This window comes from Bos indicus, chromosome 24 (assembly GCF_029378745.1).
Source record: "Bos indicus isolate NIAB-ARS_2022 breed Sahiwal x Tharparkar chromosome 24, NIAB-ARS_B.indTharparkar_mat_pri_1.0, whole genome shotgun sequence".
NCBI classification, from domain to species: Eukaryota; Metazoa; Chordata; class Mammalia; order Artiodactyla; family Bovidae; genus Bos; species Bos indicus.
In genome coordinates, this window is record NC_091783.1 from 50,774,414 (window position 1) to 50,787,322 (window position 12,909).

General features: G+C 37.2%; 1 protein-coding gene across 2 annotated transcripts in view; it reads left to right on the forward strand.

The window, feature by feature from the left end:
- The window catches only part of ME2 (malic enzyme 2), a 57,430-nt gene that overhangs the window by 18,197 nt on the left and 26,324 nt on the right, over nucleotides 1-12,909 (forward strand). For both annotated transcript variants that reach the window (XM_019986706.2, XM_070779083.1), the window contains 8 exons: nucleotides 1,947-2,096; nucleotides 4,486-4,561; nucleotides 6,187-6,348; nucleotides 6,647-6,750; nucleotides 9,351-9,460; nucleotides 9,558-9,655; nucleotides 9,953-10,066; nucleotides 12,435-12,549. In XM_019986706.2, the coding sequence (XP_019842265.2) occupies nucleotides 1,947-2,096; nucleotides 4,486-4,561; nucleotides 6,187-6,348; nucleotides 6,647-6,750; nucleotides 9,351-9,460; nucleotides 9,558-9,655; nucleotides 9,953-10,066; nucleotides 12,435-12,549 (929 nt within the window). The remainder of the gene's footprint in view (nucleotides 1-1,946; nucleotides 2,097-4,485; nucleotides 4,562-6,186; nucleotides 6,349-6,646; nucleotides 6,751-9,350; nucleotides 9,461-9,557; nucleotides 9,656-9,952; nucleotides 10,067-12,434; nucleotides 12,550-12,909) is intronic.

Here is a 12,909-nt window from a genome sequence, read left to right on the forward strand (position 1 = left end):
ACAGTATGTTACAGGGAGCAGGCAAAATGAGAAAGAAGGGCAGGGTATTTTGGGTAAAGGGATCAGTCTGACTATAGGACTAAAATATTCATTTGGTTTGTAAAGCATAGGGGATTATTGGATATTGGTGACAAGTGAGACTGGTTTCTTTGACATTATGGGGCATAATGTCAAATGAGTGAGTGAGTGAGAGTAATGAGTGAGAGACTACACACATATACATACGTACACACCTGTGTGCTGTGCTTAGTCACTCAGTCATGTCCAATTCTTTGTGTGACCCCATGGACTGTATCCCACCAGGCTCCTCTGTTCATAGGATTATCTAGGCAGGAATCCTGGAGTGGGTAGCATTCCTTCTCCAGAGGAACCTTCCCAACCCCAGTCTCCTACATTGCTGGAATCGTTACCGTCCGAGCCACCGGCAAAGCGCATATATGTACGTACGTACATATGTACGTGTGTGTGTATAGTCTCTCACTCATCACAGAGGGGAAAGAAAGTCAAAAAGTGGTGTGAGGGTCACAGAAGGAGTAGGGTGTTATGGGACCTGAAAATCGGAAAATCTAAAATGTATGTATGTGTGGTGGGGGATGGGAATGACCGAAAAAGACAGCAGAGAGTGCGCCACCTCCGCTGCGTTTGGAGAGCATGAGTAGAGAGGACTCTGCCTGAGTAGAGGGTGTTCCAGGCAGCAGGTGCGTCGTCGTGTGCTGCAGTGCCAAGGTGAGAGTTCTGGTGCGTTTGAGAAACTGAAGCAAGTTCAGTACAAAGACGAGGCTGGAAAGTAGTCAGGGAAATCTACTTAACTATTTTAAGAGCTTACGGCTAATAAAACTGGTGTTTGAAAGCCATTCAAGGAGAAGAGAACTGATCAGAGGTATGTTTTTAAGAGAATAGATTGGAGCAGGGGAAGTTGTTTGTATAGAGACTTGTTAGAAAGGGAGGAAACAACTGTGTGAAAGGTATTTAGCAGATAGTCTCTGTAGGACCTGTGGATTTATTAGGTTGGGATTGGGGAGGGTGGGAGAGGAAGAATTCAGGAATGGACTCCAGATGGATTCCCATTTGATCAGATGGTAGCAGGAGGAGGAACAAAAGAGAGGAAAAAACGAGTCTATTTTATGTTTAATTCAAGGTGATAATTGATTTTTCAGCCCAACATCTCCCTATTTTCTAAACTTTATTCTTTAAAAGCTGTTATTTATAGTTTTATATGAATTAACCATTGCGTCCTTCATGCTGCTTCTGTGCACTATAATAGACTTAAAATGCTTCTAAGTTTCCTGGATTATAAACTCCACGAGAACAGTGGCACTTCTTACATCTCTGGAGTTTACGATAGTGCCTGGCACATATTTAGTATTTAGTGAATATTTGAATGAATGCACTTTATTTTGTTTTCTTGTTTACATGTCAATCACCTTGAAGATTAGCTCCTTAAGGGTGAGGTGGTGGTTTAGTTGCTCAGTCGTGGCCGACTCTGCGATCCCTTAGACTGTAGCCCACCAGGCTCCTCTGTCCCTGGGATTCTCCAGGCAGGAATACTGGAGTGGGTTGCCATATCCTTCTCAAGGGGAATCTTCCCAACCCAGGGATTGAACCCAGGTCTCCTGCATTGCAGTCAGATTCTTTACCGGCTAAATTACTAGGGAAGCCCCTAAGGGTGGGGGCCTCATGGTAATTTTTGCATTTCCAGTGCCTGGTTCAGAGCCTGACTCACAGGGCTCAGTAAAGGTTAGCTGTTGCTTCTGATTCTTTTCATCATCATCATCTACCATTTAAGTGCATTTTTATTTTTTAATCCTGGGTATTACATAAAGATATATAGGGTTTTGTTTTCCAGGGGGAGGGGATCCTCAATTGTACATGTTTAAATTTCATTTCAAAGGCTAAAATCTTTAATGCTGTCTGATGTAGACATTATTTACTGTGCTCAATTTCAGATACATCTATATAATGGGAATACAAGAAAGAAATGAGAAATTGTTTTACAGAATACTGCAAGATGATATTGAAACTCTAATGCCAATTGTGTATACACCAACAGTTGGCCTTGCCTGCTCCCAGTATGGACACATCTTTAGAAGACCTAAGTAAGGCTTATTTTTAAAATATTTTTGCAAATTAACTATTATATAGGAAAAAAACCAGCACCGATTACATTTCTATTTTTTGTGTTGCAGTCTTATCCAACCACAGTTCCCTTCCTTAAAAACTTTTCCCTTCCACAAAAACTTAATTTGGACAGAAAGGGATTCATAAAAATCTAATATGTCATATTCTTCATTTTGTGGAAATAGCATCATTCATTCCTAACCTTCTTTAAGTTTTGATTGTTAGAGAAATTGTGCATTTTTGTACCGAAAAAATAAGTATTCTCCATTTTGGTAGCATATTCTGCAGAATAATCATAAAACTTTTTGACAATCTGGCTGACTAAGAGAGTAAATCTCATTTTTTATCAGTTTTATTTCTATTGCTTGTTGATTTTTATGATCTTACACAAATTTTAATTTCACATAGTTCAAGCACTTCCAAATATTTTAAGTGGAAAGGATGCTGGGGTGAGTGTTGGCTCAAGCCTTTGAGTAAGTAAGTTACTTTATCCCTCTGAATCCATTTATCATAAAATAGGGATTTCAGTACCTTTAAAAGAGCTGCTGAGAAGGTCAGATGGGGAAACTGATATGACAGTTCTTTATAAACTTTTAAGTGTTGTGTAAGTGCTATTTTTACTTAATTTGAGTTTTCTTGTCTTGTTCCTCTAACCTGTAGTCATTTCCCACCATCCTTATATCTTTCCAATGTCCTGCTTACATACTGATACAAATGTAGAAATTCAAACACCGTGTGACAGCATTTGTCCTCAGTCTCCTCTCCTCTAGTCTGGTGGCTCTCAAACTTTAACATGCATATGGAAACATCTGTGGGACTTACTTAGTGTTGATCCTTGCCAACTTTTCCTCTCCTTCCTATTCCCAAGATTCTGATGAAACAGAGAAAGGTCTGGAGGTCCGGATTGTAATGAACACCGTCGGTGATGGTGTTACAGGTATTCCCCGGAAGACACTTTTGAAAACACTGTCTGTTCTGTGCTATCAGTTAATGTGTCTAAACATTTCTGTGATATGGCCCAGCTCTTCAGCTCTTTTATCGTTTCATTTTCTCTTAGAGTAGTAGTATTTCTCAGTTCAGATAAAGGGAAGATAAAGGGAAAACAAAAGGATCCTGATGCCCTGCTCCCCTCCACCATACACACAGAGGTTCTGATTCCTTTAGTGTAGAGTTGGGCCCAGGTACTACTGTTTCATTAAAGCTCCTGGTGTGATTTTGTTGTGCACCAGAATTAAGAACTCACATGAAACATAAAGAGCTTTTGGATGAGGGCAGATAGTATGTATCATTTATGCAGTGACAGTGGGTTTTTTTTTTTTACATAGGAGATGGTCGGTGAGTCTTGGTTGGTTAACTCCAGGCCAGTTAAATCGGAATCTCTGGGGTAGAACCCTGGAATTTTTAAAAAGCTCATCAGATGATTCTACTGTACTAGGTAGTTATGGTTGAGAAACTGTTTAAACTGCTTTGAGCTAGGATAGTAATGCCAGAGTTAAGATGTCAATGAGAAGAATGGATAAACAAGATCCTACTGTATGGCCAAGGGAACTATATTTAGTGTTCTGTGATAAGCCATAATGGAAAAGAATATCAAAAAGAATGTGTGTGTATGTATATATATGTGTGTATATATATATATATATATAAAACTGAATCACTGATGTACAGCAGAAATTAACACAACATTGTGAATCAGCTATACTTCAATAAAAAAAATTTTTTTAAAGATATCAATGAGAAAGTTAAATATAAGAACCTATTGGCCCTCATTTCTACTTTCCCTGTTGTCCAGAACCTATGTTTCTTTCTCTCTCTTTCCCTTCTCTCTTCTTTTTTTGAAACCTGGATTGATTATCTCAATTGGATAACAATATACTGTATTTAGAATAACTTTTTCCTTTTTCCTAATGCTGCAAGGATGTATTTTTTATTTGAGATTACTGTAGTTTTCTTCTCTCCCTTCCTGCTTCTTCAGATTTCAAACTCCAGTGACTTTTAACAGTAGTTTACTTAGTGGTTTCATGTTCTGTTGCATTGATGGGATGTCTTTATATTGATTTTTGGAGGTATTTTATGGAGGTATATTGAGTTTATTTGAGCAGGAGATATGGATACATTTCTTCTTGGGTAAAATGATTGCATCATTTAATAAGAATCTTTGTTGCAGCTACTGTGTGAACAATGCAATTACAGCTTCAAGTAGCTGAAAATATTTGAAAATAAACCAGTGTTACTTAGATCTGCTTAGAAACTACACTGTGTCTTGATGTTTTTATTAAAATATCTAAATATTCCAATTATGAACAAAAACTTAGAAAAAAACCAAAAACTGTCATGAAATGCAAAGGTGTTTTTGTTCTGTTGCAGGGGATTATTTATTTCAATCTCAGACAGAGGTCATGTTAGATCAATTGTGGATAACTGGCCAGAAAATCATGTTAAGGTACTAATAGCACAACCTTCCTTTCACAATGTTTTTTCTTCCTATGTAAGTTACCTCTCAATTTCCAAGAACAGTTTTTTTCATTGTTGCTCTGTTTTACTTTATACTTACATACATGCAGATTTAGTGCTCTGAGAAAAACATGATTGTCTTTACAAAAGGGGATGGTATAGAGTTTGCCGTGGGAAAGCAATTGCAGTAAGGTGAGCCTGCTCACTTCAGTACCACTGGTACCTCCTGCCTTCAATTAATATTGTTCTAGGTAAAGAAAATACATTAAAATGCCCTAAAAACTTCTATTCTGGTGGGTGATGAGGAGGATTCATTATGTCTTTTTTCTTATAAATCCAAGGTAGATTTAGATTCTTAATCAATCTGGCTGTCTTTCACAAAACAAAAACTAAGGACTTATTTAAGATCTTTTTGTAGGCTTTTGTGTTTATTATAGGCAGTAATCTTGCTTGCCTTTGTTGCGTGTCTTCCTCACCAAAATAATCTTTGAATTATCATTTGTTCAAAGAGCCTAGAAAAAATTCAGTCAGATCATTAAGTTCATAGTATCATCTTAAAACTTTGTAGGTATATTTTTTATTTTACATTTTTTTCACCATTGCTGAGATTTTTCTTGTTTGGCTTCGGTTGTTGTTTGGAGTAGCATGTGATTTCTAAACTCCAGATGGCAACACACTCCAGTATTTTTGCCTGGAGAATCCCACGGACAGAGAAGCCTATTGGGCTACAGTCCATAGAGTCGCAAAGAGTCGGACACGACTGAGGACTTCACTTATTTTTCTCTTAGGATTAATCCTTATCAGCAGTTTGTTCCTCCCTACCCTGTTTAGTCATTTGAACATATTTAAGTTGATCCTCTAGTCAGGGGGCTTCCCTGGTAATTCAGACAATAAAGAATCTGCTTCCAATGCAGGATGTCCAGGTTATTTCCTGGAGAAGGAAATAGCAAACCACTCCAGATTCTTGCCTGGAGAATTCCAAGGACAGAGGAGCCTGGTGGGCTATAGTCCATGGGATCACATGGACACGACTGAGCGACTAACATTTAATACTTTCTAGTCAGAAGCATTCTACTCCTAAACCAGAGACAAAGAAATCAAATCTAGTTAATTCTCCTTTTTACATCTAGAGTCTAGAAATCCTCGAATTTTAAATATTCTTGGGTGGTTTATTTTAAAAGTTAGTTAAGAAACAATTTTATTTTTTAAAGTGAGAGTGAAAATATGTGAAGAAAATATTTTTTTAATTTCTTTTTTATTTAATAGCTTTTCTGAGATATGATGCACAGACAATGCAATTCACCAGCTTAAAATGTAAATTCAGTAATTTGTAGTATATTTGGAATTGTACAGCCATTATAATTTAGAAGACTTTCATCACAGCTCCCTCATCCCCACCCGCCAGAAAAGCCCTGTACCCATTAGTGGTCATTCCCTTCTCCCCAGCCCTAGACAACCACTAATGTACTTTCTTTCTCTGTAGATTTACGTATTCATGTGAATGGAATAATAGAATACGTGCTATTTTGTGATGAAGAGAGTCTTTTTTTAAAATGCTTTTGTTTAGTGCTCCATTTTGGAAAACTTTTAATTGGTATTTTTTTTGTGATTAAGGCTGTCGTGGTGACTGATGGAGAGAGAATTCTAGGTCTTGGAGATCTGGGTGTCTATGGAATGGGAATTCCAGTAGGAAAACTTTGTTTGTATACAGCTTGTGCGGGAATACGGCCTGATAGATGTCTGCCTGTGTGTATTGACGTAGGAACTGATAATCCGGTGAGTAAAATTACTTTCCCTCTCTGATCCTTCTCCCACAGCTTTATTGCATCCCTCTTTTAAAGATAAGAAGAGAAAATTCTGTGATTAGATGTTAGCCTTTTTCTTAAACCTCTTTTAATATCTATATGAATAACAATAGATTAATACTATTAAAAGTTTTTTAAGAAGAGCAATATAGTTATATTGTTATAATAATTATTAATTTTTTTATACTTTACAGTTTCTGTTTTACAGAATATGTTTACATTGGTTATGTAATAAAAAACTTCACATTTATGTTTGTTCTGTTTTATAGGCCCTCTTAAAGGATCCATTTTATATGGGTTTATATCAGAAAAGAGATCGATCACAGCGTTACGATGACCTAATTGATGAGTTTATGAAGGCCATTACTGACAGGTATTTTTTCTAAAGTTTGAGTATATGAAAGCGTCTTAAAAAAATAGAACCACTGTTTTGTTTTCCTTTATCTTTTGTGAAGATAGAGGAGAGTAAACGTTTGAGAACTTTGGTTCTTTCCTACCCAGTGTGATGTACTGATATGTGGTAGTAATGCTTTCCGCTTTGCTTTCCTCAGTTATCTGACATCCTGAGCACACTGAAATCTTGAAGTCTGTACTCACTGCTCCTAAGTAATACCTTCACTGTGCAGTTCTTTCAACCCTCAGCATCCAGGCTCACTTCACCATTTCAGTGAAATTCTTGTGCAGCTTTCATATTTTAAATTTTGGTCTTTTCTCTCCTCCTGTCTGCAGCATCTGACCACGTTTTCCACTGCTACATCCTTGAAATTTTCTCTTCTCTTGAACTAAAAGACTTTCCTGACTTAATCTTTCTCCAGCCGTTTTTGTTTCCTTTGTCATCTCCACTGATTTTTTTCTTGTTCTCTTCTGGTAAATGTGGGTGAGTATATAGTTCTTTCCTCTTTTGAGTCATGTAGCCTGTGACTTTTATGCTTGTGACTCTCAGCCCATGAAAACCTATCTCTGTAGTCCCACCTTCCTCTGAGGCTTGCATTTCCAATAGCTGGAATCCTCCCTCTAGAGGTTTTGTTGCTATCTCCTTCCCTTTCTAAATTGTCTGAAAGTGAAAGTGAAGTTGCTCAGTCATGTCGACTCTTTGCAACCCCATGGACTATAGCCTACCGGGCTCCTCTGTCCATGGGATTTTCCAGGCAAGAGTACTGGACTAGGTTGCCATTTCCTTCTCCAGGGGATCTTCCCTACTCAGGGATCGAACCCAGGTCTCCCGCACTGCAGACAGACACTTTACCTGTTGCCTATCTTTAATAAATCTAGCCTCTGTTAATAGCAGTAGCATGTACCCTCATCACCAAACCTTTGATCTTGTCTAATCTTTGACTCTTCCTTCTCTTCTGTCAAACCCATATAGTGTCATTCAGTCCTCACATCCAGTTGGTACTACCCCGTACAAGCCTCAGAAATGCATCTTTTCTTTTCCATTGCCACAGCCTCTTTGCAGATCCTCATGTCTCTTTTGGATTCTTCAGAATCTTCCTCTAGCTTTTCTCCTCACTGTTTCCTCTCCACCTTACCACCAGATTAGACTTTTAAAAACTGTTTTTAAACTACTGACATACTGTTTGTTATGTCATTCTTTGGCTTAATTTCCTATTGCTGAAGGGTAAAGTCCAAACATTTTATGATCTAGCCCTGCGCTACCTTTTTTTTTTTTTTTCCCTGGCTGCCCCTGGTGGCATACAGGATCTTAGTGCCCCAGCCAGGGCTCAGACCTGTGCCCCTTGCAGTGGAAGCATGAAATCTTAAACACTGGACTGCCCAGGAAGCTTTCCTGCCCTACCTTTTAGATTACTGGTACATGGACGATCCTAAAAATTAACTCCTTTTCAGAGTCAAAGTTGTTGCCATATCTAAAACTAAACTTTTTATCATCCCAGACATTGCCACCTCTTCCCCTTCCCCTTTTTAGTCATCCAGGCTGCCTTGGCATTTCAGTTGCTTTTCCCTCTTCCCAGGTGTGGTCCTCATCATCAAGTTCTGTTTGTTCATTCTGATGTCTCATAATTATCCCTTTCACTTCCTGTGGCTTCTGCTTCACGTCTTCTTGTTTTCGTGCCTCAGTACCTTCCTGATTATTTTCCCTTCTTTCTCATCTCTCTGTGCATTTGATATGTGCTACGCCTCACTGGCAGCTTTATCCTTCCTCCAGGGAGTCTTAGATGAATTTTTCCCTTCTCAAGCCTTCAGTGATTCTATATCAGACACAGAAAAAAGTCCCCTTCCCCAGTTTTGCTTTCAGAATTCTCCCTTATCTGGCTCTAACCTCCCTTAACCAACTTCTCCCTTATACTTTTATATAAACTCTGAAATATGTAGCCAGATTTGAAAATTCAGGAACAGCAAAATAGACCTTGTATTTCTTCCTACCACTTTACTTTCTGTTCTTTTGGAACCCAAATAAGGTTCCACCTCCTTTCATGCCTCCCCATACTTTACCTCACCAAGATGACTGATATCTTTTTTTGAAAGCCAGTGAACTCATACAGCAGTTTTTTTTTTAACTGCTTATTTAATATATACTTTACTGTGTTGCTGTTAACTGTGAACGTAATGAAAATTCACATATCAAACACATACTTTTTGAGACTCAGAGACAGAAATCTCTTCCTTTTTAGGAAGTTATTTGTGTATATATGTGCTGGGCACCCCCCTGAAAGTGAAAAGTGAAAGTAACTCAGTCGTGTCCAACTCTTTGCAACTGCATGGACTATACAGTCTTTGGCACTTGAAAATAGTTTGTACAGATTAGTATCCCTTTGGTCCATCATGGTGCTACATTCATTTTAACCATCCCATAAATTTTTCTGAATAATAGATTTTTCTATATGTTGAGTCTAGTCTTTCACAGACTCTAAAAATTGTTAGTGTGGCCTTAAGTGAACTAACTTAGTATATTATTTTAAAAATGTTTAAAAGTGGTATTTCATCACAACCATAACGGGCTTTGCTGTTTTTTAGATATGGACAGAACACACTTATTCAGTTTGAAGACTTTGGAAATCATAATGCATTCAGGTTCTTGAGAAAATACCGAGAAAAATACTGTACCTTCAACGATGATATTCAAGGTAAAGCAAAAACAAAAACTTAGGTTTTTTATTCCTGCTTAAACCTTTTTTGTAGTGTGCCCATTTTTCACTGTACCATGTTTTGCCTGTCTTACAGGGACGGCTGCGGTGGCTCTGGCCGGTCTGCTTGCCGCGCAAAAAGTCATTGGGAAACCGATCTCAGATCATAGAATCTTATTTCTTGGAGCAGGAGAGGTAAGTTTCTGTGAGCTTTTAAGTTTGAAAACCAACACTGTGCTTTAGACTGGAAAATGGGGCATAATGAACGTCTAATTTTGTTGAGATAGAGGGCATAAATTCAGGATCTCTGTTGTGAAATAGGTAATTTAGAATCTTCGGAAAAATATCACAAAGAATCAAGTTTTGTGTGCTTCATAAGGGAAGAATAGATCCAGTATTTCTCATACCATTATAATTCTCATATATAAAGTAACTTATAATATCGCATCACACTCTAATCTTTGTTTTTGAAATTTCTGTTTTGTTGGACAGGCTGCTCTTGGAATTGCAAATCTGATAGTTATGGCTATGGTTGAAAATGGCCTCTCAGAAGAAGAGGCACGAAAGAAAATTTGGATGGTTGACAAGTTTGGTTTATTATTTAAGGTAAGGTATTCTAAACCTTGGAGAAGCAAAAGTATGTTGTTATAATGATATTTTTAGAGTTTTCTTTTCATATTCAAATCATAATGTCTATGTTGGCACCAGATGTATTCTTTCTTGCTTTGTTTTCTGACTCCTGACTCTTTTAAACCTAGTGGCTTTTAATGGGAAGTCAGAAGTTCCTAATTAAATTGTTAGCAGGACATCTGATCATTTGAACAGAAATCCTTTAACTCTTTGGAGATCACAATCTCTTGTAGCAACCTAATAGAAATTTATGGACCTTTTCCCCAGAAAAAGGCATGTATTCCTAAGGTGAAATGATGGATGATAGGTTTATCCCAGGTCAACTTGGTATCCTTTATTCTTGCCCACCTTCCTATCATTGATCGCCATTTCTAATAGCTCAAGAAATGCCTTGTATCCTATACTGTGTAACACATCAAAGAATAGGTAAACTGTTTCATAGTTGAGCTTATGCAGTACACAATGCTGTTATATTTCTGTGGTGTTTATTGATATTTATAAACTACTTGTCATTTACATCTTTGGAGCAAGCTTATATCATTTACTTTGCTCTAGTTCCTGAAATCTTTTCTTAATTAGTAACAGTATTCTATTAGTACAAAAAATGAAATAAAAAACTGAAGTATATGAATGAAAAATCTTGAATGTTTAAATTTTAAATAATTTCTTAAGTATTTAAAAAGTGTATCACACATTGTGATTAACTTATTTAACCTTTTTTTTCCCAATCTCATTTGATCTTATCAAACATTTTTTGAAATTTTACAAATGAGGGAAGAGGTTTAAAAAGGTCAGGTCATTTTTCCAAGCTTGTAAGTCATGGAGGTGGAATTCCACCCAAGTAGCCTGACTATGAATCCTATGCTGTTAGTCATTCAACTGTGCCTCCTCCCAAAGCTATAACTGCCATATTTACTTGTATGTCAGATGCAAGGATTATTGAGACCTTGTACCTGGAAGACCATTGGAGAGTGTATATATTTTTGCTAGTACACAATGAGTTTGGTGCTTCTGTTTGTGATGTTTGTTTTCATAAATGTTTTGGTTCTTTATCATGTTTGCAGTAATCAAGTCTAGGATGATGTATGTGCATCTGCAAGTTCAGGGTATGTTTTTCCTTTAGCATGAGTTTTAGGCTTTGTATCTCTTCTTGGGACTCAAAACACTGTCCTCTTTTTTGAGACTTTGAGAGTTTCCGATTGAAGTCCTCATGGAAGAGATGTGGTCTTCTTGGGAGCAAGCATGTGAAGCCACTGTTCTGAGAACTTGGATCTACTGAGGCTGTATTTCAGTCTTTTAGTTAATTCCCCAGCCAAGTGATGATGGAGTTTTGCTTTTCCAGGCCCCTGCTTGTCATCACAGACAAGCTGGGGCTTGTCTGGAACTCTGATGTAAAAAATCACCTTTGCCGAGGGAGGTCTTTTCTTTTGCCGAAATAAGGATATGAATTTGTCATCCTGGTTGGTTTTTGCATTCAACAGGTTTTTGTTTGCTTTAAACTATTGAGAAATTAATCACTGTTCTAACATGTCAGTGGTATATCTCCCACACTTGTGACGCTACTATGGAGTTTATTTTTAATGGGTTTTGACCTGGGATTTGGTGAGGAAAGCATATTACTTCATTCAGCTCTTTTAAACCAGAATTCCCCTTTCCTGAACTCTTGGTAGTATAAGTCCATAATGTCTATCTAAAATTCTGAAATCCCTGAGTTTTTCCTGAAATTCATTTGGTAATAAATCTGACAGACCTGAAATTATATGCTAACTTTAGTAGCAAGACCAAAGATGATATTTCTAATTTTCACCTTTTGTACTTGATGTGACTATTCATAACTTCCGTTCAGTTGTGGAGTGCCCACTGAGAGAGTGTTTGTGATAAATTACACACCCTAGTATTCTTGCCTGGAGAATCCCATGGACAGAGGAGCTTGGTGGGCTATAGTCCATGGGATCGCAGAGTCAGACACGACTGAGCAACTAGCACTTATAATATATTATCATAACACATTTCTGAAATATGAAATTCTAAGCTCTAAAATGCAGCTAGCTCACATAAGGAATTGTATGCCTTTGTGCCCTGTTGGATTTAGGAAGACTTCACAGAGTAAATGAGTTTTTGAAAGGGATTATAAATTTTTGGTTATAATGGAATTTGATGCATGTTTTATATTTGGGTTTATGGGCAGTATGAAGAAAGAATTGGAAGATAATGAGTTGAAGAGAAATGTAAATGAAAAAGAAACATTCTTACTGTAGTAACAATATGTGACTTATAATGATGTCTTCTCAACTAATCCTCAATAAACATTTACTAAAAAATTGTATTTTATCTAAAAATTCAGGGGCGGAAAGCTAAAATAGAAAGTCATCAGGAAGCATTTGCTCACTCAGCTCCAGAGAGCCTACCTGATACTTTTGAAGAGGCAGTAAATATACTTAAGCCTTCAGCTATAATTGGTGAGTAAAGTTGTTGCCAAGTCATTCTGTTACTTACCTGTATAATGCCAGGCCTAACTTGCATGCAGGATTACTAAAAGTGAAATGACATATTTTACCTAGCTTTGAGCATATATGTTTCTGTGATAGCTTTGTTTTTAAATTGATCTTTATTGGAGTATAGTCGCTTTACAATGATGCATTGGCTTCTGCTGTACAGCAAAGTGAATCAGCTATATGTATGCCTATATTCCCCCTCTTTTTGGATTTCCTTCCCATTTAGGTCACTATAGATGTGATAGCTTTTTTTTTTTAACTGAAGTATACTTGATGTGGAGTATCATATAAGTGACAGCTGTACAGTGTAGTGATTCACAAATT